Source organism: Astyanax mexicanus, chromosome 5, assembly GCF_023375975.1.
Source record: "Astyanax mexicanus isolate ESR-SI-001 chromosome 5, AstMex3_surface, whole genome shotgun sequence".
NCBI lineage: Eukaryota > Metazoa > Chordata > Actinopteri > Characiformes > Acestrorhamphidae > Astyanax > Astyanax mexicanus.
The window spans coordinates 31405941-31433045 of record NC_064412.1 but is presented as its reverse complement, the minus strand read 5'-3'; the positions used below and the strand labels follow the sequence as shown (position 1 = coordinate 31433045).

The 27105-nt window shown below is 37.7% G+C and overlaps 4 protein-coding genes across 7 annotated transcripts; 1 reads left to right on the top strand and 3 right to left on the bottom strand.

Annotated features, from left to right (window-relative positions):
* Positions 1 to 861, bottom strand: LOC111193659 (proteinase-activated receptor 3-like). Its single transcript, XM_022675073.2, has one exon. It carries the CDS (start codon positions 859 to 861, stop codon positions 1 to 3), a length of 861 nt encoding a protein of 286 aa, XP_022530794.2.
* A 5929-nt stretch (positions 862 to 6790) lies between these two features.
* On the top strand, positions 6791 to 11722 carry LOC103027619 (P2Y purinoceptor 1-like). The gene is made up of 3 exons (XM_007231342.4): positions 6791 to 6904; positions 8878 to 9277; positions 10556 to 11722. The coding sequence occupies exons 2-3, from the start codon at positions 8898 to 8900 to the stop codon at positions 11064 to 11066; spliced, it is 891 nt and encodes a 296-aa protein (XP_007231404.3). The 5' UTR covers positions 6791 to 6904; positions 8878 to 8897; the 3' UTR covers positions 11067 to 11722.
* Positions 11723 to 13490: 1768 nt separating this feature from the next.
* LOC103026928 (uncharacterized) lies at positions 13491 to 18659 on the bottom strand. 4 transcript variants are annotated; one of them, XM_022675512.2, is made up of 4 exons: positions 17984 to 18659; positions 17793 to 17834; positions 16273 to 16543; positions 13491 to 15030 (listed from the first exon to the last, which is right to left on the bottom strand). In XM_022675512.2, the coding sequence occupies exons 3-4, from the start codon at positions 16528 to 16530 to the stop codon at positions 14344 to 14346; spliced, it is 945 nt and encodes a 314-aa protein (XP_022531233.2). In that variant the 5' UTR covers positions 16531 to 16543; positions 17793 to 17834; positions 17984 to 18659; the 3' UTR covers positions 13491 to 14343. The 4 variants fall into 4 exon arrangements, with proteins under 4 accessions (XP_022531233.2, XP_022531234.2, XP_007231401.3 ...); XM_022675513.2 differs by having other exon boundaries at positions 16273 to 16402; positions 17984 to 18657; XM_007231339.4 differs by lacking the exon at positions 17984 to 18659 and having other exon boundaries at positions 17793 to 17972.
* A 3833-nt stretch (positions 18660 to 22492) lies between these two features.
* atf4a (activating transcription factor 4a) lies at positions 22493 to 25740 on the bottom strand. The gene is made up of 3 exons (XM_007231343.4): positions 25583 to 25740; positions 24031 to 24447; positions 22493 to 23839 (listed from the first exon to the last, which is right to left on the bottom strand). Exons 2-3 carry the CDS (start codon positions 24329 to 24331, stop codon positions 22944 to 22946), a joined length of 1197 nt encoding a protein of 398 aa, XP_007231405.2. The 5' UTR covers positions 24332 to 24447; positions 25583 to 25740; the 3' UTR covers positions 22493 to 22943.
* Positions 25741 to 27105: the final 1365 nt, after the last annotated feature.

Here is a 27105-nt window from a genome sequence, read left to right as displayed (position 1 = left end):
TCACGGCTGAACTGTTGCCAGAGACCTGTCTGCTGTGGGCTCCCTCACTTTGGCCTGCATCTTTCGGTAGAAAAAGCGGGGTAAATTCCCGGTCCTGACCAGGTAAAAGAAAGGATGGTTACAGCTGCTAATGCATGATAGCATGAACGCTATGACGGGGAAAAGGGACAATTTATCCATGTTGTTGTAGGAGATCACCAGGAAGTTTGCTACAGGTGTGACGTAGTGGACCAAGACCATGATCAGCAAGGTCAGCACAGTTCGGAAGGCCCTGACCTTGGCTGGATGGAGCTGCTGGCAACCTGGCCTGTGTTGTTTCAAAGCCCAGAGGATTTTAATGTTGCAGAACACCATGATGCCTAGCTCTCCGATCAGAAATCCCGCCATGGACTCTAGGTTTTTGGGACTATTGTCTGTGAACAGGCTGGATACGGACAGAGAGACTGTTGCAGCCCAGACAGCTGCACATGGAAGCAAGCGAAATCTGGGCATCTTGAATCTGAGGAACATGATGGGATGGATGACTCCGATGTAGCAGTCCACACATGTGCACATCTGGAACAAGGGTCCTGCAAACAGGTTTAAAAGCACAGAGTAGAACCCTGGACGCTCTGGCTGCGCGGTAATGGCATGGGCAATTTCCATGGGCTGCAGAAGGCAGCACAGAGCATCCAGAAAGGCCAAGTTTACAGTGAAGATGTCTGAATTGGAGCATATGCCCTGCTTCCGGAGAAGAATCCATAGGATGTAGATGTTGGCGGGGACTCCTACAGTGGGAACGACGACTGTAATGGGAAAGAATATTCTGAACAGTGCCAAGTGTACTGAAGAGTAGGTTGTGAGGTTGCTTATGGGATCCATTTTTCAGAAGTAACTTCAATTGGTGAAAGTCAAGCTGTAAATAAAACAGAAATGGAGCATATGTTTATCAAACATGTCTATAGGGTTACACAACAAGGCTTTGTATAGCATGGCCTGCTTTTATTTCTGAAGTGTTTACTGTGGTCCTAAAAATGAACCAAGCATTCAATGTGTTACTAATACCCCTAAAAACTTCAGAAAAGACATCTTTGACCTGTCCAAGGGTGTTTCTGCCTTGCACCCATGATTCCAAGTACTAGATAACTGGACTAAACATGTATAAAAGTGGATAAGAAGATGGAGTAATAAATTGGCATTAAAGTGAATTATATTTATAAGTTACCTCTGCAAGTATTACTGTCAGGAGTAGTTGCAGGTAGTCATTTCCTGTGTCTTGAAAATGAGCCGGCCAAAAGTATATATCCCTAACCCTGTGTTTTGCACATGCACACCTAAAGGTAAGGTGTCATGTTTTTTTGTCAGGCTGGAGGGAGGAGGGGAAGTGTTAGGGCTACATGACCCTTTAAACTGAGATTAAACTATGAGAATCACTGGCAAGATGGCAGAGGCACAAGAGACCAAAGAAACCTACATATGTGCGTATTTTCCTTATTAAAGATGGGATAACCAACATATTACCATAGCGTAATGTGTAGTTTTAATGTTTTATGGCAATTTTATTAATAACAAACATAAAAACTAATCTACCTTAAATGGTGCCACAGGCGCCAGAGGCTGCAGCATTTAAGGTGGTACGGAAAAATAAAAGAAACCAAAAGTTACTTTCAGCTCATTTTAGAGAAATTAAGGAATGGACAAAACTAATTCATTGCTACACCGCATGCCTTCTTTCTGAAAACACACAATGCTCTGAAGTTAACTAGCTAAACAGCAGTTTAGGTTACTGAACTTTAGCGCTCCACTGCTATAGCTATATCAGGTGCTTGAAGAGTTGTTAGGGGAGTATTTCACCCTTTACAGTTGTAACTCTGTAACATTACTCTAAACCTTCTGGAAGATCTAAATATATGTCTGTGACTGTACAGTATTAACCCAATCAGTATATGAACACCATCAGTTCTTCTGTTTGATAAATTATAAAAATTAAGCAACTTCCAAAAGTATTTTCATAAGTTTTGGAAGAACAAGTTTGGCTTAGTCCTTTACTGGATTGTAATCTCTAATTTATTTGTTTTTCATCCATCAACAATCACTCATAAACAGATGTTTTACTGATTTGTTTTATCATGTAAATGATTCATTCTCAGGAAAAACCACACATTTCCATTTAAATTAGCTTCCATTCCCTAAGGAGCTACCTGGAACCATTTATGGAGTTGAGAGCCTCGTATTTAACAAGCTGATTTTAACTTTAAGCATGATATATTTGATTATCTCAGTTGGGTTATATACAAATTGGATAATATAAAAATGATGTATAGCAAAAGTGTTGTTATTTTATAGTTGGGCACAAATATAAATTGTATGATAGCACTTGAATTTTCTTTTTTCAAATGTTAAAGCTAACAAAATGATCATAATCAGTGTCATTACACATTATTTTACAAAGTAACCTTTAAATTCTTGTTAATTTTTAAAATGATTATTTTTGCACAATGTAAATTATTTTATCAGGAAAAGCCACATATTTTTAAGTCATTTCAGTCACGGTGCAGTTTGTCTCTAGTCTCTGATTTTATAGTTATACACAGTTATAAATTGCATGACACCACAAGGGCACAAAGTTTGCTTTTAAATAGCCACAGATAGTATATTTTTTAAATGTAAGGCTAAAAATAATCAATTTAACAAATAATCAATGTACAAGTGTAATCTTTAAATTCTTTATTTTTAAATATTTTGTAAAGAAAGGATTACTACTTACCCGGAGCAGAAAAATCTTTCTGATTGAGTAAATGAAGCACCAGCATCACACCAGAGTCTAACCTCAGCCAAACGTATTTGAATAGCAATCAAAGAGATAAATGGCCATAATGCAGTGGAGGTTTTTAGTGTAATATGGGGACAAGTTTACCTAGAATGAGGAAAATAACAAAAATTCATTCTAATATTTATACTTCTTGCATAAGAACATTACTGCTTTAAAAATATATAGAATTTCATCATTACTTCTATATACGAAAAGCACTTAATTTGGACAATTTTGTTGTTGTCTTAGGCCATGCAAATTAATCCACAGTGATTTAAAATGTATAAATTGTGGCTTAGTTTAAACACCTTAGAGGGACGTAAATATGGTCACTATTTTGGCAAAAGAAATAGTGGTAAAGCCACAGGTTTGATATTTTAATGTTTTTTTTTAACAGAACTGAATTATAAAAAAACAACACCTATTAGATTAAATGTCCATTAGCACACAAGTGGGCCTTAAAACACTGCCTGCTCCAGCTCAGCTGGAGATCTGTAGTGGGCCAGTAACATCACTTTAAATAATAAAAGTATGAGGAAAAAAATCTAAAGATCAATCATGTTTAAAAAATATATATATATTAGAAACACAAAAATAAAAAGGCAGGTAAGTAAATAAGCAATTTGCTAAACTAATATGGAGAAGTTTCTTTGACAAAGAAAGTTTGACAGTCTTCTGCAGAAAAAGCAAATAATGTAAATATAAAAAAATGTATGCTGGGAGCTCTTATACCCCCACCCCCTAAACTCCATACCACAATTAACAACATGTTAATCTATTTTATTATAAAGTATAGACAAGTGAATGGTAGTATTATGAACATATTAATACATGTACAAGTTAGGGCTTTAACTGAAAAATTAAACCACAGTCAAAGTCTCAACCTATAAGTACCTCCTTTATCTACTGGGGAAACTTTGAGTCATGTCAAACCTATCAAAGGAGATATCGGATCGGTCTGACCTTCTGCGACCTTGTGAACATGATAGGGTGCTCAGTACAGCTGACCCTAGATCAGCGTTCTTACTTGTTTAATTATTCATTTATCCTGAGCCCGTAAAGCAACCCAGAATCAGCCGTTCAGCTTCAATGCTTACATTAATGATCATGGTGCCAGATCACATGGAAAACTGAATTTACTGCAGGGTGGATTGCTATGTTTAGAGTGGTATCACAACTCAATTCAAAATTTAGTTGTATTTATTTTTTTATTTTATCCCATTTTCTCCCCAATTTGGAAGGCCCAAATTGCTCAAAAAAGACCCAATTGCTCATCCTATACCTAGTAATGACCCCAACACTAGCACATGCCTTCTCTGATACAGGTGAAATCAGCCCAACCTTTTTTCTAACTGTTAAGAATGCATCATCACTGGGTAACCAGCACACTCAGAGGAAAGCGCAGCAACCCAGCTCTGATACATTAACTAACAGATGCCTGTGCTGACCAGCATCAGAATAGATGTGATGGGGGAGAGAGCACGCCATCTACCCACCCAGAGAGAGCAAGGACAATGTAATGCTCTCTCTGATTCTGGCTGCTGGTGGCAAACAGCATGATCCAGGATTCAAACCTATACAAGTCCATCAGTCTGCTGGACCACAAAACTTTGTTTTATCATCATAATTATTCATCAAATCAACTTCAGTGCACCCTTTGTTTTTGTTTTTTTCATTAAGTAAAAAAAAAATAATGGAAAAACACTTTTAATGCCTATGAGTTTGATTTTCTGTTGTTCCACCCCCAGCTGAAATACAGATTCTGATTGGTTTTGCCTCAGATCTTGACTTTCTGTTGTCCCACCTTCCACTTAAATAGATTGCGGTCCTTCTGTCCTCCTTTGCTCTGCCCTCGAGGACCAGCAGGCTGTAGGGTGTCCCATTTCTTATTCTGACTTTGGAAAGGGCACAGATGAGCATCCTCTGTGAGCCCTTATTGCAGTATATGGCGGAAAATACTTTTTTCTTTACACCAACCAGCCAAAACACTAAAACCACCTGCCTTACATTGTGTGCAGCCAAAAACAGCTCTGATCCATCGAGGCATGGACTCCACAAGACCTATGAAGATGTCCTGTGGAACCTTGCTCCAGGATTAAAAAACCCTGCATTAGCAGCAGATTGAAAGATGAAGTGGCTTAAAAGCAGCACATGCTACCCTTCACCCTCCCAGCACTGGTATCATCTTGTGGATAGGGGAAGTTCTGGCCACTGGGTAAGTATTGCTTAGAAAAAGAATAAACAAAACACAAGCATGATTAATAACATAATCTGACTGATTTATCACATGCAAATTCCCCAGATCATACTGGTATACGACTTGCAGCCTTGCAGATAAAACACAATGCTATAATTTTGCTAGCTATAAGAATAAAGTAACCTGATGTTTTAACAAATAAATACACAGTGTGAAACAGCTGTTAACAATTGAATGAATAATATTTTGAAAACTGTTTGTCAGATGAATTATCTGGAGCACTGAATTACAAAGTCTGCCTTTTCCCGAAATTAAGATTCTAATTTTTACCAGAAATAGTGATTCCAATTGGTCCTTCCTCTAAGTTTGACTCTCTGTTGCCAAATCCTTAGCTGAAATGGAAATTCTGACTGGTTCTGCCTTTATGTTTGACTCTCTGTGCCCCGAGCACCCAATATATATATTGAAATAGCGATTCTGATTGGTTCTTCCTTTAATTTGGGCTTTCTGTTGTTCCACCTTCAGCTGAAATAAAAATTCTGATTGGTACTCCCTTTATGTTTGACTCTTTGTTGCCCCACCCTTAGATGAAATAGATATTCTGATAGGTCCTTTCTTCAATTTTGGACTTTCTGTTGGCCCACCCCCAGCCGAAATAGAAATTCTGACTAGTACTGTATTAAAGTTTGACCTCCTTTGTCCCACCCCCAACTGAAATTCCGATTGGTTCTACCTTTAAGTTTGACTTTCTGTTGTTCCAAAACCAGCTGAAATAGAGATTCTGCAGATTCTTATTGGTTCTGCATCTAAGTTTGACTTTCTGTTTTTCCCACCTTCAGCTGTAAGAGAGATTCTGTTGGTTGTGCTGAGAAGTTTGACTCTCTCACTGTTTGTGCGGCAAGAAGTAGTGACAAGAACCTAAATGGGCGTGTTTGTTTCCATAAAATCCCCCCAAAAATGGATGCATTCCACAGGAAAAGTCCCGGCCCACTTCAAGCACTAAACAGAAACAGATGTCTAATGCTTCTAAAAGGTACTTCAGAAAAATGGTTATGAATGCAATGGCTGAGACATTGTTTTATGATTTTACCGGTTTAAAGTAAAGTTTTGGCCTGAAACATATTATTCCAGACAATTCATATGGCGGGACAAACGCTGGGAGTTGTGAAGCAAATAATCCCCCCTACATTTTTTCTTTCTTTCTCATTTTTTGCCATTTTACCACAATTTACATTAAATACAAACCTCAGAATACAAGAGTAGGATCACTGGTGGTTTTGTATAGTACAAATTGCTGTGTGACACTAGTGACTCCTGGTTTCAGTCACCACCACAGTAACAAATCATTAGTCCAAAAGTTTCTCTAAAAAGAAATTCATCCATCCTCAGTGACTCCATTTACATCTCAGCCACTGATTTATATATAAGTCACTGTTGAGCTGGCTGATCCTCAGATGTCTACCAGAAACAGCTACTGTAAGGTCTTACATAAGATTTACTCATTTCAGCCTTGCATCACCTGTTTACTCAAAGTCCTGTAGTCTTACAGCAACTGCGTCACTGATATCAAACTGTACCCATCCCCTCTCTTATTATGGTGCATCTACATCTAAACATCTTCCAATTTAACACTGTTAGCACATCCTCCTCGCTCCGACAGTGACCAATCAGACCACAGTACCAACACTGGCCACCATACTGTAGCGTGAAAAGGGACTACACTGATTGGGCCTGATCTCCCAATGGGATCTGCTTATATATGGGTGCCTAAAACAAGTGGAAGCTACACTGAAGAAGTTTAGGGGTCTAAGTTTGGACGGGGAGTAGAAAAGCTTCTGGTGGAATCAGTTAATACTGGAATAAGCAGAACTTGGTGACTCAGGGTTCTGTGGCAAGATCATTTTTTGGGTGGTTGGGTGAGTATTGCACTTAATGCTTATTAGGTTTTATTAATTATAAAGGATAAATATTTAATGGTAGCTCCAGTTTTACAATTTAGAAAATTCAGTTGATTATGGTTTAAAACCCCAGGATATTCATATAATAATTAATTGTGATTTTCAAAGACTGATGGCAAAATTCTAGTAATAGTAACTAGTCAACAGTAATTTTACATATTAGATATTAGTCTTTTTATTTTGTAATAAATTATTGTTTGTATTAATTAAGCTAGGAACTTTAACATGTTAATGTTTTTTTCTTTTTTGTAAATGATTCATTTTACTTTACATTAAGTGTGGCCTGATGATGCATTAGCGATTTTATTTAGCAGTAAAAACTTGCTACTGTTGAGTTCAAAAAGTAGACAAATAATTATTAATCACAGAATATTGTTGTGATTTAAACAATTTTTTTTTAAGTGATTGACCCCACTAATGTAAATATAATTTATTTTTCCCAATTTCACATCCATTATTTTATTTGTGTTTAAATTAGGGTTGTCCAATTAAAACAAAAAATAACCAATTAATCTAGTTACTATTCATTTGCTGTGATTAATCACAGCATTTAGATGCAAAAAAAAAAAGTAAAATCATCACAATGGGATTTTATTTATATTCAGATTTGTTTGTTTAATTGCACAGTACCAGTCAAAAAGTTGGACACACCTTCTCATTCAATGTTTTTCCATATTCTTTTATTTAATCTACATTCTAGATTAATATTAAATACAAAACAATGAAGGGACACATATGTAATTATTTAATAAACAAAAAAGTGTTTGGCCTCCGCAATCCCCTGACCAAAACCCAACTAATATGGTGATTTGAGAAGATTTGGAATGAGCTGGAGCTTCACAGGCTGAAGAAAAAGCAGAAACTATTGTTTAGCACCTCCAGGAACTCCTTTAAGACACTGAGAAAACTATTCCAGGTGAATCTACCCGATAAAGACACTAAGATACAAGTACCAAGAGTGTGCAGATCTGTCCTCAAAGCCTAATGTGGTACTTAGAAGAATCTAAAGTATAAAACATATTCTATTTTTAGTTTGTTCAACTCTTTTATCTGAGTTTCTGTTTAGTTTAATGTCTTCAATATTAAATGTATTAATTAAATTTAAATCGTAAAAAGAAAGAAAACTTATTGAATAAGAAGAGGTGAATCCAAACTTTTGACTGGTATTTTATATTTATAACTTTAAATACAGATTGTTTAATGAGTGCATTAAACAGGCAGAAAAGGAAAAATGACAAACTGCTCAGAAGCAGCAATGCATGATTGTGTGTGTGTGTTGGGGATATCCATATTTATTCAATATTCAATTCAAATTATTCAATTATTTATTTCAATATAAATATAAAGTAACCTACCTTCTGAACTTCTAAACAGTAGCGATGTGTACACAGCAAAACATGCTAAAAACTGCTAAAAGCACTACAGAGCACTAATATATCACCAGGCTCTGTAAAAAAAATGAGGGCCAAAATGGGTAAAATTGTAAATGTGTTAAAATGACTTTAACACATTAGCAATTACAGCACTAATTTAAATCCCTACAAATGTAAAAGCGTAAGTCTTTAGTAGAAGAAAATGTGCAAATAATCACAGAGTATTGTTGTGATTAATGTGATGCCTTATTTTAATCACATTACACCACTATATTAAATATCCATTAAATATATGAAATATCCATTAATTACATTTAATATATATGAAATATATTTCATGTATTTAATATATTATATATATATATATATATATATATATATATATATATATATATATATATATATATATATATATATATATATATATTTAGCCCTTTGATTTTAAAGGGGCTGCTAAAACCAATACAATCTATTTCTGTTCAGTGTAGATTTGCATTTTGCATTATTGCTTCATCTCTCCAGGATCAATATCCCTAAAAATATGTTTTATTTTTTTAGGGCTCCACTATTTCAGTGAAATGAGCAACATATCTGAAGCCCTTTCCAACATAACAAACTCAGGATGGCATCCACCTCCATGGTATCAATTTGAAGCATGCTCGGTGGCTCCTTACGCCTTCGTCTTCTACTATGGGGTGAAAGTTCTGAACCTGTTTGTGGGCTTTCCCACCAACACGCTGGTGATGTGGCATATCGTCAAGCATAAAAACGAGGGCTCTACGTCTGACATATTCATCTTTAACCTGGCTTTGCTCGATGCCTTCTTCTGTCTCATGACTCCTGTGGACATGCTCAACCGGCTCTGGCTGAATGACGACTCGACCTGGTACTTCCAACGCTTTTCTTACGGAGTCAAAGACATGACACCGCTTTTCCTCACCTGCATCTGCTTGGACAGGTACTGGAGATTTAATAGAAAGCATTCATTGATTTTTTTCTATTCAAGAGAAAAGTTGCATAGTTAATATGCTTTTCATTTACCTTTATTTGAGCATTTGAATAGATTTTTTTAATTTAACTTATTAAACCAAAAACAGTATATAGCATAGTATTCAGCACATACTGTGCAAAAATTATTAAATTATTCAAAAATCTTCTTATTTGGGAACTAAATGTTTATTTACTCAGTAAAACACTAAAATTAGAGCAATTACAAATAACAAATAACATTCAAAAAGAAGTGGTGTTATTTATTTATTTTTTTCAGTTTTCAGTAAAACATACCCAGAGCTCTCCTCATAATGCCTGGTTCAAACTACACGATTTTGGGCCAGTTTTTCAGTCGCCAACAAAAACTCTGCTCGGAGTTAAATCGGGGATCACTCGGTGCTCGCTCAGTCACGTAGTGTGAACTACTAAAAGACGCTCGCTGATCTGTCGCCGACTGATCTCCACAAGTCGTAGACGCCCGGCAAATATTCAACATGTTTAATATCTGGCCCAGTTGGCGACAGGGAGTCAGGAGCAGCGGCTACATACAGCCAATGGGATGACAGAAAGAGAGAACCACGGGTCCAAAACACACCAGAGCCGTTTATGGAGAGTCTTACTTCTTTCTGTTCCCCCTGTTATATCAGTAAATGACTTTTAAACTCTAGAGGGAGCCAGTGAGTGAGTCCTCTATGTATGGGTTGAATAGAGTTGAAAGCTAAAAGGCTATGTTTAAAAGGCTTATAACTGGAGTTCAAAAACGATAAAAATTATGTCTGACATACTGAAACATTTAATATAGCTCCGTGTTGAGGACACAAGTACACATTTTAGTATAAAACTGATCAGACATTTATAAACTCTGATTTTGCTCAGTTGCTACATATGAACTCATTCATTTTGGACTCACTTTAAAGTGTATATTCTCCTCTAGAGAGTCTCTGGCAGGGTATCACTAGTTCTCGGGTGTTTAGTTCATGTGTTTTTTCATGATGAAATGTGTCTCTGGAGAGCTGAGAGGTGAGTCGCCGATTCCCCACAAGGAGAAATTGTGTAATTTGTGACCCCGTGTCGCTGATCAGTTGTGCAGTGTGAAAGTCTCAACAACTGAAGACTCGCAATTACAGTACAACCAGTCGTGTACTGTGAACAGCACAATGACTGACGCCTCAAAAAGTTGTGTAGTGTGAACCTGGCGTAACAGTCTAGCATTACTTATAGTTCTCATCATCTTCATCCATAACAGGTACATCGCTGTGGTCCACCCCATCGTGTTCACTGGCATCCGTGACAACCGCATCCGAACAGGCATCTCAGTGGTGGTCTGGGGCCTGGTTCTGGCCTACGCGCTGGCCAAGTGCCTTATTGGAGTGCTGAGCGTATCTGAGGTGTTCGGCGGCCTCATCCTATTTGCCTTCTTCCTCATGGTCTTCTGCAACCTGTCCATCATCTGGGTGCTGCGCAAAAGCGTGGCAGGCAAAGAGGTCATGAACCCTGTGAAAAAGAAGGCCTTCAAGATGGTCACCATCGTCCTGGCCATCATCGTGGTCAACTACCTGCCGCCCGTGGCTCTGATCCCCTTTGCCTCCACCTTTTCGTTCGTGGACTTTAGATGTAAGATCAGCCTCTCTGTCTTCTCCATCATGGACCTGAGCTGCACCATCGAGCCGCTGCTCTACATGAGCAAGATGGAGAAACTGGCCCTCTGCCCATGTCTGAAAGGGCCTGCAACCAAAACCAATAATGTTAACGGATGAAAGCAAAACATGAGTCAATTCAGAACAATTTTCTTAATTATAATGATTATATACACAGTGCTCAGTTGATAAAGATCATCTGCATCTGTTGAGTATGTTGTAAACATCAATGGAGACCTTTTTAAAAGTCAGTTAATCAGCAACTAGTTTACAACCGGTCTATTTTGGGAGCCCTCTATTTTATTTTATTTTTTTTAGGAAACATCTTTAATATCCTTTATTATTTATTCCTACATTAACATTCGGTTTTGATTTTAGTCTTTATTGTAACATAGTTAAGTAAACTAAATTTGTTTGAAACTTATTGTTTTTGCTTATGCTGATAATATGACTGTACAGCCTTTGCACTGTCTTCAACAGAATGTAGCCTCTAAATTTAGCTTTTAACCCATCATTAGCAGTGAAAACATACATATACAAGTGAGCACATACTCTACACCCAGTAGCACCCAAAGAGAACCTGAGCTAACCTTTAATTTATTGCATTCCACCTTAATTGTCCTGGCATTATTCATTTTACAATTTACAATTTAGCATTAGATGCAGTGAATTTCCAAAGATCAAATCGCAGGAATAATTAACACTGTAATAAGGCAATAGATGGTGAATATGTTTAGATGGTTCTATATGTCTAATAAAGCCTGGATTAAATAGCATCCATGTACATGATTTCAACATTAATAATAGCTCAATAGCCGAATGCTTCCTAGCTAGAATGCTGGTCTTAGATTAGCATTCGTATAGTAGCTCTCATAAGAAAAGCATAGGTTTAGGGGTTCTGAGTGGTCCAGTGAACTAAGCCACTGACTGTTTATGTGATTCAACGATTGCCCATTCCAATTGTAAATAAAGCTGCATGCCATCAGCAGCCGGAGTCCGAGAGAGAGCACAAGGGGGTGGGTAAATGGCACTCTTTCCCCACATCACTCCTATAGGCATCTGTTAGCTGGGGAACTGGTGCTTTCTTCCAAGTGCATTGGCTACCCAGTGATGCAATATCAGCGGCAGTTGGAAAGACGTGGTGGCTGACATCATGTGTGGGAGAGGACATGTGCTAGTCTTAAAGCATGTGATCCTTTTTTTTTTTTAACAAAAAACGTGCTTCTCAATCATTTTTTTTCTCTATTAGTCCTAAAGTTCATTTCAGCTCTTGATGGGCTTTAGTCATCAGGGACAATTCATATTTTCTGCTTCAACAAAGATATTCTTAAGATTTGTTCACATAATATTTACTAAGAAAAAAAAAGACAGGAATCCATATTATTGTGATATTTAATCCATGTTGCCCTGTAGTCCTTCAGAATAAATATGGCTACATTTTTTCCTATTACACCAAATTTTGCCTAAAGACAATCAGCCAAAACATGTTCAGTGTCTGAGGTTTGCTTCTCAAGTTTTGCATTGGAGCAACAAAGCAAGTTAACAGAGAAATGCACTCAAATCTTAATTTTGATAAATGATGGTATGTATAGAGCAGAACATTAAATCACGATATATAAAAGAAAAAAAATCTAATATAAGACAATGTATTAATGAATATTTAAAGAAATAAAATGATTTAAAAATAGCATGAGACTCTATAAAGAAAAGGATTGCTCATATATTAGTTTAAAAAGAAAACATGAATTAATCGCTATAAACTATGTGGACACTCTCGCACATTTGTTGTTTTTAATTCATTCACGTTATCCATACATTAATGATCCGATTTGCTATAATTGCATAATAAGTGTTACCATAAGATTAAGAGTGTATCTTTGAAATACTCACCTTGGTTGTCGTGCTGAACTCCACACACACTGCCTCACTACACACTGTCCTCCCTCTTCTGTGATCTTCTTCAACCTCATCTTTTTGCTCACTTCTCTCTGCTTCTTTCAGACACATTAATTACACTCTTTTAGGATGTTAATTAAAACGTCTGGGGATTAATTAGAAGCTGGTCAAGATGCGTTCAGAAAGGCAACACAGATGGGGCAAGCTTGTAATTGTGTAAATAGGCGACTACCTGCCTAATTAGCAGCGAAAAAACAATTAGATACTCTTATGACCATACAATGTTAGAAACGTTACAGCTGGGGGAAGGCGTATGTCAACAAAGATGTGTAAAAAAAAAAAACGTGTTACATCACAAGTGCAGTCTGGGAAGAACAGGGGAATAAACAGACCTTTCTCCTTCCTTGATATTCAAGGCTAAGGTGCGTTTAAATCATTCCCTACATAATCTAGCCTCAAGTTGCAGGTGTGTTCACTGCCACAGGTGGGTTATAAGTGGAGACTAAATTCTGATGTACTGCTGTGTACAAATAATACAGTTTATTTTACTCAGGGAAGAACAAAGTGGCAATGTGAATGTGAATGTACGGTCTATAATGACTATTTTATTCATTTACATTCACTCAAAAATAAGTACAAGTCGCTGGATACAGTACATTTCTCATTTATTGATTGTTTCAGCAAATTCCTAAAACTTACAGTTGTTATATAATGATATACAGTTACAATACAGAGCAATCCAAATAAAAGCACTGAAATTAAAATAATATTTACATTCATATTGATTGTTTTTCATTTATGCAAGCAGCACATTTACCCTTCAGTCAAGTGAACGTAAACTCACTAGGGTGCATTACAAAATCCTACTGGTACAGTTGTGAATTGTCCCAAAATAATTGAAGAAATACTATCTATCATTAAAGCGTTGCATAATTAAGTGTTATTAGACAGCTTAGTATTTAAAAAGATAGGAATGTAAAACATGTAAGTAACATCAAATAAAATGTAAAATAAGGTGTAACAAATCACAACACTTTGATATACTTTAACACTTTTGAAATTGCAAAAATATTTCTTTCTGCTATCTGACAAATTTTATTTACTTCTGAAAAAATATATATGATTTGATTATGCATTACAAACATTTCTTCAGAAGTCCGGTTTTATTAAATTGCACCTATTTAGTGTCAGTTGCTTTAAAATAGAAAATACGATTTGTTAGGCTATAAACACTTTGTGAGTTAATATAGTTCTGTTGCTGCTCTGTTTGGCTTGTAAGTGCTGCATAGTTGCTAGGTTACCTTTAACCTAGAGCTTTGGTTACAGTGCATTACCGGCTGATAATGGCACTTATAGAACATCTCTCAGCCAATCACATTGTAGGGTTGGAACTAGCTGTGGTTTAATTTAAAATAAAGTACTTTGGAACTGTTCTAATTTGAGTTTATTTTCATATATATTCACTTTGGTACTAAAAAAACTAAAAAAGTTTCACTCAGTTCTAGGACACCTGGGTAATTTTGGCATGGATATTCCTCAAGCTTTCAGCACTGGCTGGAGGTCCACTGGCTGATGTCACAAACCCAGGGTATTTGTCATAAAACTCAGGAACTGGGCATGATTGATTGTGGGTTAGGTTGCCAGGTGGTTGCACCAAAGGGATCAGTTTAGCATGAGCATAGTCAATCTCATATCCCTCAAATATAAGCCCCACCCCCCATGCACTCAACCCCTGCTCCAACAGCCGGGCCACCTCTCGAGTCGCCAGCACCAGATCCTTATAATCCCCCTCCTCCAGCCGGAGGATGTCACTGGTCAGGGGTTTGCGGGGAATGAGTACAGTAAGACCTGGTGTGTTGGGAAACGGTGTGAGAAATGCAATGTGCTCCTCATTCTCCCAAACCCGCCACTGTTGCTCCACACCTCGGACAATTCGTGAAAACAACCCCGGGTGAGATGGGTCTCCAAGGAAAGTGTAGTTGAGAGGGGCGTTTGGAGAAGGTAGGTTTGCCCGGATCTTGTCTTTAACACCTTCTAAACTGAGGTCTGTCCATCGTGGGCCACTCTTCGATGTAATGTATCCAGGATCATATGGCTGGAAGTCCTCCTCAGGAGCAAGATGAGGATGCCACTCCTCCTGCAGGCCATGGAGAGGTAGCACCAGCAGCTTTACAGCGGGATCTTCATGCTGGTAAAGACAGTTAGATTTTTTTTATTTAATTTAATAGTAGTATAAGGTTTAAGATTCTGTTAAGCTATTTAATTTCACATTCTTATTGATGTTTCATGCTGATATGTGTTGGTAAGGGTGTGCCATATAGCATCATACACTAGTTTTAAAAACAATAAAAAGAAGCCATATCATAATAATAGCAGCATTCTGTGATGAAAGCAGTCCATTTCATACCCGTGTAGCTATTTAATGTGAAATTTAGAGGGTATTGTTTGTATAATTGTTTATGTTTGCAGTTTATATGCATTCATTAAACATTCTGCACTTTTTACACAAAAACAAAAACAAATTATATGAAATGAAACTTATAGTTATACTAGGTCTGCAACAACTAATCGATTAAATTAATGATTACCATCTATTATTAAAATAATTGGCAACACATTTAATAATCGATTAGTTGAGTCTTATGTGGGGTAAGCCAATGCCATGGTAGTAAAGCACCGTTAAGCTGGATGCATGTTGAAGCCATGGGTAAAAAACGATTCACGTTAAGTTTTTAGTAAGCTCATCCTAATTCTAGTACGTTTTCTGCTCCTCCTTAAATGTGCCGTCAGTTACAGCATTTTTCAAGATCTTTTCTGACTATGAAGTTGCGTGGAAGTGTTCAAGAATAACAGCCAAGTGTAAACTGACATCACATACACGGTTGCTGTGTTATTAAATAATGATGATAATAATAAAATTAATGTAACGGTCGGGTTAATGCTTCATGTAAACACTAATACTTTTAATATAGTTGTGTTTCTTATACAATTACAATATTAGCACAGAGAGAGTTTGATTTATTGAATAAAATGCTGGTAATCTAATTTTACTGTTTTCCCCCTTTTTATCTGATTTTATTACAGATTAATAAAAAATATTGAAATAATCGCAAGTTGCAGTCTTGAATTTTAAAACTTTAAATTAAAATATTTATTTTCTTGTAGTAGTAAATTCATGAAATGAATAAAATATGTTGTATTTTTTTTGGTCATATCTCTATGTTGGTGTATTTAAGTCCAGAAAATCTGAATTTTTTGGTGACGTTTTTTTTACTTTTTAATTACCACCCTACTGAAAAAGAACATCACAGATCAACCAGCATAACCTGTGTTGATACATGCTGGAAACTGCAGGGAAATTCACTACTTTAATGTAGTAAAAATATTTTGTTAATTTTAGGTTTAGATTACTTCAGAATACTCTACACACCTCCTCGTGCTGAGGCATGTGGACGAGGGCACAGCGCCGCACTGCGAGGCGCTCACACAGGAAGCCTCCCACTGTCCTCGCTCCCAACATCAGCTTCAGGAAAGAGTCTTCAGGCAGATGGAAGAGGCTGCTGGGATTCGTAAGTGAATTATTGTCATTATATGTTACAACAGTGGCTCCTGGGGTCCATGGAGAAGGATGAAGGTATGCTTCCAGGTCCCCAGCCTTCCAAATCACAAGCCTTTCAGAGCAGGACATTGTGGTTAATGTTCTGTGTGAAAGATAAGTTTGACAAATTGGAACTTAAGTTAGGAACTTGATTTTTTACATTTTACAAAATGATGCAGCTATTTCAAACATATAAAGTAGTAAATCTAAATTTGCATTTAAAATAACAATAATTAAAAATATATTATATTTCTTTTTTATTTTTTAATAATGTTAAGTTGTGTGCTCCTTATACAACTACAGTATTAGTTCAAAGACAGTTTGGTTTATTACATAAAATACTTTAAATCAAATTTAGCTTTTTTTTTGTTTTATAAGTTCTTAATCGAAAAACATTATCAAAAATATCAAAATAATCACTAGTGACAGTCCTAATTTATACAAACAAAAACTTTAACATTTGAAGTAGTAGATTCTTTAAATGAATAAAATATGTTGTATTTTTTGGTCATATCTCTGTGTTGGGTTTTTTTTTACCACCAGAAAATCAGGATGTTTAGGTGAATCTAGGCTAAAGCACTAAAATCTCTGCTTTTTATTACAGCTCTGGAAACAATTAAGAGACCAGTTCAGTTTCTGAATCAGTTTATCTGATTTCTTTTGCTATTTATATGTATATGTTTGAGTAAAATAAACATTGTTGTTTTATTCTATAAACTACAGACAACATTTCTCCCAAATTCCAAATACAAATATTGTCATTTAGAGCATTTACATGAGAAATGGCTGAAATAACCATAAAGATACAGAGCTTCCAGACCTCAAATAATGCAAAGAAAACAAGTTTATATTCATAAATATCATCATATTAATAAATATAAATATTTGGTGGAATAACCCTGTTTTTTAATCACAGTTTTCTTGCATCTTGGTATGTTCTCCTCCACCAGTCTTACACACTGCTTTTGGATAACTTTATGCCACTCCTTTTGCAAAAAGTCAAGCTGTTTAGCTTGGTTTGTTGGTTTGTGATCATCCATCTTCCTTTTAATTATATTCCAGAGGTTTTCAATTTAGTAAAATCAAAGAAACTTGTCTTTTTAAGTGATCTCTTTTTCCAGAGCTGTATAAAGAACAACAACCAGATGTGCATCATTTCAAAAAGTTAAATTGTCGAAAATGGAAATAGAAGAAGTTACCAAAATCACTTAAGAACTGTCACACTCTAATATATGTGGAAATAAACATAATCACTCGCTGGCAAACTTCCTGTTTTCCTTCTGCCTCTGTACTGCAGTTCCAGTAATGTTGATAAAATTATATAAAAACTTCAGTTAAGTGACTAAACTCACCTCCGCAGAACACTGGCCAGTACAAAACACCACACTGCTGATCTGTTAAACACGATTGTCATGAAGCAAAAGAGTTAAAAATGTAGTTATTAACCATATATCAGCTTTCTCTTTTTTTTAAAGAGGAACTTCTGCAGTTCTTCTGTGATTTTTGTGTTTCTAAAGAGCGAGAGGAGAGAAAGAGCACAGACCGGCGGGCTGGAGTCAGACCTGCAGCGCTGTGCCTCAGCCTCTCCTCCACCAGGGGGAATCAGACCCTCAGCATGAAGCGCTGGAGAACAGGAAACCTACAGCACTGTGGCCTGAAATGAACCGGGGAGCTCATTAATATAGAACAGAAGAGCTCCACAGTTTTACATAAAGATCACCAGGGCTCCTAAAACAAATCAGCGCGTGTCAGGCGACTCGGTCCAAGACGGACAGGTAGCTAAATAATAGTGTGTTTCTCTCAGTGTGTCTGTTAGAAACTACATAATTAAAAAAATCAAACTCTGTAACTTTAAATATTAAGTAATAATCAAAATGTGTTTTATTATTTAGGTTAAAGGTTTTAGCGATTCTCCGCCTTTTTATTAGTAAACTATTGACTTCTGCTCCCCGCTGCGCCGGAGAGACTCAGCCGGTTCAGTCCGGTTTGAGCCGGTCTGCTGCTGCTGCTGCTGCTGCTGTCCCTCCCTCACTAATCCCTCAGGTCGAGCCGGCCTGCGGTGACTCACACAGTTTCACACAGACTTAATACGAGATTAATACACAGATATCTACACCTAACACTGAGATCTGGCTTTAAACCGACACACAGTTTAACAACTGAGCTAACTGCTAACTGAACTGATCCACAGACAAGCCCTGACTCTACGAGCCCCCTCCCCGACTGTCACTCTGTCAGTAGATAATCTTACTGTATATTTTTTTACTTTTATATTTAACTAAGTGGGTCAATATTAAAAGATTTTACCTTTTGTGTCGCAGCATAGTTATTTACATTTCACACAAACGCTGTGTAACAATACAGCATATACTTTGAATGAACACATTATTACACATATAGAACTAATGTAATTCTTCACTTTAGTCCCTTAACAATAAATTCCAGTGTGAAAAGGACTTGGGTTGTGGTGAAATAACAAGGACAAACTTTTGTCAAATAGCCCTCTAATAAACCCCCGCATTTAAAAACACAGCACTTTTAGCTGATCCTCCCAAAAGGCTAACAATGTTAGTGATAGGGGCGTAATGTTACCCGTGCTCGTAGTAGCTTTACACTTTATTGGTATAATTCTGAAGGCCCTGAAACGAGGTACTGTGAACTTTGAAAGTCCACAGGGATTTTTTTTAGAACACTGTTTATACAAAAAATACTTTCAGGTAGTTCATTGGTGCTGCCATTTAGAAATTAAGTCAATATAAGTCAACTGATGTGTACGAAATACAGCTGATAAGTCTATAAGAATATTTATATCAGTGCTTTGTTTAACTGTCAGGACCCTCAGAATTGTATCAATAAAGTGTGGAGCTATTTTGAGCTTGTTAATGGAGTGAAATTGCCATTTCTTTGCCTGGGTAATGCAAGGCCCCTATCACTATCACACTGTAAGCCTGTTGGAAGCATTGGCTAAAAGCACTGTATAAAATAAATTAAGAGTTTATACTCATGATTATGTTTTACTACAACCCTAGTCTATTTCACACCGGATTTCTTCACACAGTTCTTCAATTTCAGAACTACTTTACTGTCATAACATGAGTTTCATAGGCCCTAAAATAGATAATGTGGTGAAAGCAAACAACTATCAAAACATACTAATTTATAGTAGTTTTTTGCATTAGGATTAATAATTGATTAATGTAGATTAATGATTCAATGGTAAGTTTTAGACTTGTGAGAAATATAATAAAAACTCTGTAAGTTTGAAATCCTGGTGTTTTGTGGGGGACTGTCTGGATAAAAATGGTGCAGAGATGGTTCTGGGATGTGGTGGAGAGTGTTAAAGTATATTCTTAATTTATCTACATACAAATATTTTTAGAAAGTGAAAATGTACATTTGAAACAATTCTATTTCATCAAATGTCAATTCTTGCTATATTGACAACTCTGTCATTGGATGTGTGCATAAAAAGTGAATAAGCAGAAAAATATTATTCCTATGTAGTCTTTGGGGGCCAAAGGTAATGACCCAGATCCATTTAGTTTTACTTCCAAAAACTCAACACAAGCTGAACACAGGGTTATGGACAGGCTGGCAGGGGAAGGGGCGTGGCCAAGTCGGTAAGATTAAAGCACTAGCCCTCAAGCAAAACGACGCACCGGCGCCAAAGCTGCTGCACTGACTGTGACACTGAACTAGTGTAGCAGACATTATGTAGAAGACTTTATTATGTTGTGGGGAAAACTAAAGGGGGAGTTGCCAATGTTTTTTGTCCTCTGAGGGTTGCCTTAAGTTTGAGGAACGTTTTTTTTTTTTTTTTGAGAAAGAGAGAGAGCGCCTGCGAGCGCGGGAGTTTTTTTCTCTTCTGAGGGGTTCTGAGTAAGTGGAGTAAAGTGGACTAGTTTGCACTATTGTCTCGGGTGTTTCTCTATAATTCCTCAAAGTAACACCGCTCGGTTACACTAGTAAAGTCAGGAAAGGCAAGTGTTTTTATTATCAATACTGCATCTGTACAGGACATACAGAGGATTGAAATTACGTTACTGTCCCTCCCAAAGTTACAACAAGTACAGCCAAAAAAGATTATAAATATAAAAGGATGAGAGACATTAAATGTACAATACAACAAGGTCACAGATATAGACATACAAGAGACACAAGACAATAGTGCAATAGTGATGGGGGGGGGGAGGGGGGGTCCATTGTACAGTTCCAGTTGAAAACAGAAACCGTATAAAACTTTAGTGCAACTATAGAAGTACAAAAGGCTGGTATATAAAAAATACAGGAATTATTACATTTTATTTTTTATTTTAGCTCTGGACGTACATTAAATTAATAATCAGTTTTGTAGTACAAAGTACATATAGGGTACAGATTTTTTTTTTACACATTGCTCTAAATTGTAATGAATTACCCTGTTTATAAGTTGCAAACAATGGTCATGAAATTATGCAAAATTGTTTAGAATTATTTGTTATTATTTGAAATGCGTGTTTATTTACTATTGTACTGAATGTGATTGTATAACAATTTATGCATAATTTTTTTTACAAAATATTGTTTTTTTTTTTTTATTAAGGTTCATTTAAATCCAGTACCTTACTGACGTCATGTTTGTACCATATCACATGATGCGTTGGGGTTTGCTGAGTTGCTGTAGCAACACACTGGTGTAAATATAGCCTCATCTGTACCAATAGGCAATAAGTAAAAACTTTTATAGGTTAAATGTATAGGACTAAGCATTTCTTCACAGTTTAAGTCTATACGAGCCTCCACATGCATATCTATACATTTCTGCGTTTATTTTAATGTAATTTAGTGTTAAAACTGACTCTGTATTGAAACTGCAAATCCACTTCTAAACCTAATCCACTGTTCCTGCAGTGGTACAGACTCTAGTAGGTAGCTAATTGCACTTTAGGACCATTTCCATCTGGAATAGACCTAGACCACAGCTGCTGCCTTGTCAAATTTCATACGGGTCTCCTCCTTTCCAAGCTTTGAATCGCCTTTCCTCCAGCCACTGAGGTAATTACCAGCTTCAGCAGACTGATCTGATTAAAAGACTAAATTAATCTTCTGCACTTAGGCCAAAGACCTTTTAAACATTTCTTTAGGTGCCCTCTTGTGTTAAGCCCTGTCCTCTGTTTCACATAGCATACTAATTCAAATGCACTGGCTTCCAGCCATACCTACTGGTGGTGTTAAGATTAAAAACATGACACCAATGTTATCTATAGCGCTTGCAAACTATACTGGTGGTGGCAAATATAGCAGTGTGCGTGCTGGTGAACTGTTGGCCTACTGTATTACTATGTACAGTCAGACAAGGTCACATGCTTGATCCAATCTAGAAACCATCTGCTGCAGAAGGTTTTCAGTTAGTGCAAGGCACTTTACAAGGACTAGTGTGGATTATAAACTGCCCTAAAGGCGAAGTTACTGCCTCCTATATTGCTGTGATTGTGAAAATGTACGTTCAAGCATGTGTCCCAACATATCAAGCATAGATATTATAGCTGTTAACTTGGTTCTCATTTTAGTATTTACCTTAAGACTTTTCTTAGCTCTAATAACACCACAAATTACAGCTGGGAAACACCAACAAATATAACCCCCCCCCCCCCAACTGTAGAATAAAATGTATTGTAACTGTGGCTCATTGGGATTCAGGTGACAAATCTTAAGTGGGGCACTCCTGAGACTACATACAAAGTGTACTTTACCAGCAACGAAGTATTTTACTGAGGCTGTATTTACACAGCTGCAGTGCAGCTTGTGCCCCCACACCTAGACCAGTTAGAGCGTCAGACGTTTTAAAACCCCTCCTCCAACGCTTGGGAAATCACCCAGTCAAATATAGAGGTAGATTGAGAAAAAGTCTGAGGGGAAACATCTGTTCACAGACTAGATCCTATTTTCATTATTACTTCAGTCTGTACTAGACTGGAAAATACACTAGAATGGACACATTCTAAAGAATCTTATCTTCCTCATTTGAAGGAAAAGGGAGGAGAGAAAAAAAAAAAACCCAACCACACCACTGTTAAGTTTCAACAAAGCTTTAATAGAAAACAGCAAAGATGGAACAAGACAATTGTATACTATAACTGCAAACCAAAACAATTTTAAATAAAGGTGAAGTGTGGCTGAAGCTATTTACAAGCAAGAGCTCAGAATTCAGTGTAACAATACATTAAACATTTCAGGCCCCTTTCTGGACGTTGGTTAATAGAAGTGAAATATGACAGGTTTAAAAATGAGAGAAGTGGGGGAGGACAACAACCTTCCACTGTTCAGGTTTCTGTGTGCGTCTATGTGCCCATTTTAGTTTTGTATGGCTCACATTACACAAAATAGTTGATTCTGTTAAAACTACATACAGTGAATATTGAGGGTGTGTGAATTGTGAGGGGGTGAGAAACTAAAGATACTTTCAGTACACTTTATACTTTTTGATGGAGCTGATCTTTAATTAAAGTATCTTGGCCTACATCTCAGGGAGAGTCAGCCTTGGTCTTGTTCTTGCGGTTCTTGGCAGAACGGACCTCTTCAATAAGATCCTTTAGGTACTGGATCTCCCTACTTATCGAGTCAGCCTTTTCCGACAGCTCACGATTCCTCTTCTCCAACTCAGTACACTCTTCATTCAGGGACTCCTGCTCTACCCGCTTCTTCTGCCGGTAGCGGGTCGCTGCTGTCTTATTCTGCTCCATCTTCTTCAGCTTCTTGTCCACAGACTTCCCAGTGACTGTCTTCACTTTACCAACAACTGTGACACCTGCCTCTGGGTCTGGCTTGGAGTATGGCTTGGTTCTGGAAGTGCCAACAGGCTTGGGGGATGGTGCAGGACTCGGGTTGTGAGGGGGAGAACCAGAGACTGATTCAATGCCACTGTCAGACTGGTCTGCACAGGAACTGGGCATGACACTCACCTCTTCTTTGGGCGCAAGAACAACCACAATGTGAGCAGGTGAGAGGGACAGCACAATGCTGGGGGTCTGTTGGTCACTACTGGTTTTGGAAACCACCTTCTCCAGCTCTGAGATGTCCACCTCACTGCCCAGTTCCAGGGTGAAGGCAGGAGACAATGGCTCTGATTTTATCTCAATGGGAATGGGCTCCGGACGGACCTCAGGGTCTGCCGGTTGCTCTGGAAGTGGGAGGTCAAGGGAAAGAGGAGGCAGGCCAAGCTCTTCTGGGTCAGAGGGTGAAGATGAGGGAAATGGTAGGGGAGCCAGGTCCAGATCCATTTGGGACTCCAAGGATGCCAGCAGCTCTTCTGGTGAGCTGGGGGGCTCATCTAAATCACAGGACCCGATGAGCGAATCCAGGTCGAAGTCACTTAGGTCGATCTTCTCTGTCATCCAGTCCATGCCAGAAAACGCATCCCCTGCAACAGAAAAGCTTTTGGGTTATTCTCTGCTAGTGACAACATATGGCAATTCTGGCATTCTGATTTTTCCATTTCTCACTTATATAATTTATATATGCACTTGTTTAATTTGTGACCACTGTTTTCACACTTCACACGAATGGGTCATAAATGTAGGTGTCATGCTTAAGTTGCTCAACCAGTCTTACCTTCTTTCTGATCTGCTCTTACATGAGCATCAATCTGCTCACCAGCAGACAGCCAGGGGAGCGGCAGCAGGTCAGACCCAACTTTACACCCTAGAGGAGCAGGGGCCGAAAAGGGGGAGAACGGGGAGGAGGTGTAAGATTCAGAGTATGAAGAGAAGGAGAGGGGCGAAGACGACCCCTCAGAAAGAGCTCTCTCTTCATCTTCGTCCAGAAGGGGCCCGAAGGGGTCAGCCATCAGAGTCGAGGGCCCCAAGAGCAGGGCCCCCACGTCCTCCATGCACATCTGTGAGGTCAGAGACATGGTGGCTGGTCAGGGGTCGTGACAGAGTCAACGAGAACAGGAGTTCTGATGATGAGTCGAGCAAAGTTGGTATGCTGTCGACGGCAGCAAAGCTGAGGGTGGTTGCCTCAAAGGACCTAAAAAAAAAAGGCAAAAACAGAAAACAAAAAAAGAAAAAGGTTACCATGTAAACATTTAATCTTCTTGTAAAACCTCTATCTCAGACATGACTTAAACAAAAAACTACAACAGGTTTATACAAGCTACCTCATTATGTGGTTCCCACTGTAATTATGAAGCTCTCTTGTGAACACGTAAGAAAATGTCCCAATACAGGTCAAACACGTTTAGTCAGTCACCACAACACCGCCCAAGGCACTGTAATTAAACTATATATAAAAACCAGTCAATCATGTATTAGCACTACTTTTTGTTGAAACTGGTCCAAAACTGAATTCATGCTGACCCGTTTTTATGGAATGAGTATAGAATTAGGAAAAGAAGCCAAATATTACTCAAATACTTCCCTACCACCTACACAAAAACACCACCTCCCCACAAAGTAAATTCCAAACATTTAACAGTTTCATGTTTCAACAGGAAAACTCTGCTCCAAGACAATTTAAATCAGTCTTTCTTCTTTCCCGTCAACCACAAGGCCTGCCAAAAACGCTCCGCCCACACGTCACAAGTTTCCTTAATATGGTCACGGTGCACCAAGCCCCGCCTTATGCCCCTCCCTCATGGCGGCTGTGCCCTTGGCGATCGCGCCATTTTCACAACACAGCCAGCACGAGGGAGGGAAGCTGGTGCGCCATTTTGAATAGTGCCACGTTGTCTGGTCAAAGGCGGACAGCTGTGTTTTTGTTTTTATTGGTCCATTTTAAACACGACCTCCCTCACAAACAACATAATACCACAGTAATAACCCAGTACATTTTATAAGCACAATTACAGTTCGTCAGCTAAAAAAATTAACAATAAATATTGAGGGCGGGAACTGTATCAAATGGCGGGGGCGGTAAATAAGGCCAAGTAAAGTTCAGACTCATTGCAGGTTAATAAATGTACAACCCTGACATTAATTAAATCTCGATTGTAGGTATTTTTGTATGTATAACTTTATTAGGTAGCTGACACATTTAACATTATACCTCCCACCAACAAAGACAACTCCTCCCCTGCCGGTAACGACGACATAAGCTAGCCGGCCTACTTCAGTCATCCGGTCCTCTCACCTCAAATCACTAAAAAATACAAAATTATACTTACGCCATTTTGCCTAATAGAATCAGTGCAATTCGCCGTTGCACTGCAGGATCCGCCGCTGCGAGTTTTGCCGCTGCAAGCCGCTACACTGCCATTTTGAGCAGGGAGCTCTCAGCTCAACGCGTTGTATTACAGAAGGGAAAGAGAACGAAAACGTCGGTAGGGCGTCACATGACCTTATATACTCACATACAACACCCACATATGACCTTCCGCCTCCGAAACATTCTGGTATCACTCCGCGGGCTGCATCTCTTTCTGATTGGTGGAGCTGATCGCCAGGTTGTGTGACGCGTGGGGAAAAACATAGTTCCTAAACAGAGCTGTGGGGAGGAATATGCGACGACATAATAAATACACCACAACTTTTTCATTTCCGACACTTTACTATTAAATTATATTATAGCGTCAACACAACTGATATTACCATAAGGTTTTCTAACAAAAAGTGACTTTTGTTGACCATGTTAATTAAAACACTTTTACTTGAACTGAGTATTTATTTGAGATAATACAACATAATAGACGTAAATTACATTAAAGACCTGCTCCTGTAAAAACAAATAATATAGTTTTTATAAGAATATCTCTGAATTTACCCCTTTCCCAAAATCCTAAACTACACTTTAAACACCACACAGTAACAGATGACGTAAATGCAGCGTCTGTATATATCACGAGACTACGAACTAACTATTCTCAACACATCAATAAATCAGTACTGAAACAGTGATATTACTAATATCTTACACATGATTTTATATAGCTACGGTTTATTAAATTAACTCTTTACATTAAAATGAGAAAATGGAAACACATTTCCTCCCAAAGAGTCCTATTTATTTTGTTAATGGCCTCGTGGCCTCAGTGGCTCACAGACAACAATAGGAAATGGTACAAGGCTGCCCTCTAGGCCTTTTTCCCTGGCATAACAATAAAGTAATTCTGACTATTGTATTAAGCTTTATTGTCATGTAATCATTATACACATATAAACTACACTGTAAACCCACAATTAATTTGAACTCAAATAAATTAAGTCTAAAATTGGTTATTTTCAAACATTAGGCCTACTCAACTATTTTGAGTTAGGTGAACATTTGTGGACACAAAAGTTTGGGCACAGCTCTTCTCATTCAATGCGTTTTCTTTTTTTCTTTAGATTTTTTACATTGTAATTTTAATATTGAAGCTGTCCAGGACCACATACAAATTATACTGTAAAAAAAGGTGAAAAACAAACCAACACATGTTTTATTCTTTAGAGTCCTATAAGTAGCCACATTTAGCTTTGAGGACAGCTCTGCACACTCTTTGCATTTTCATGATTTAGAGCCTTCAGTGTCTTGAAGGAGTTTCTGAAGGTGCTAAACAATAGTTGCTGCTTTTCCTTCACGCTCTGCTCCAGCTCATCCCAAATCACCCATCTCAGTTGGGTTTAGGTCAGGGTCAGGTCAGGTCCTTATGAGTCCCCTAATTTTTTATGCTTTTAATATGAATAATTTAGACTGGTTCTGTGTATTCAA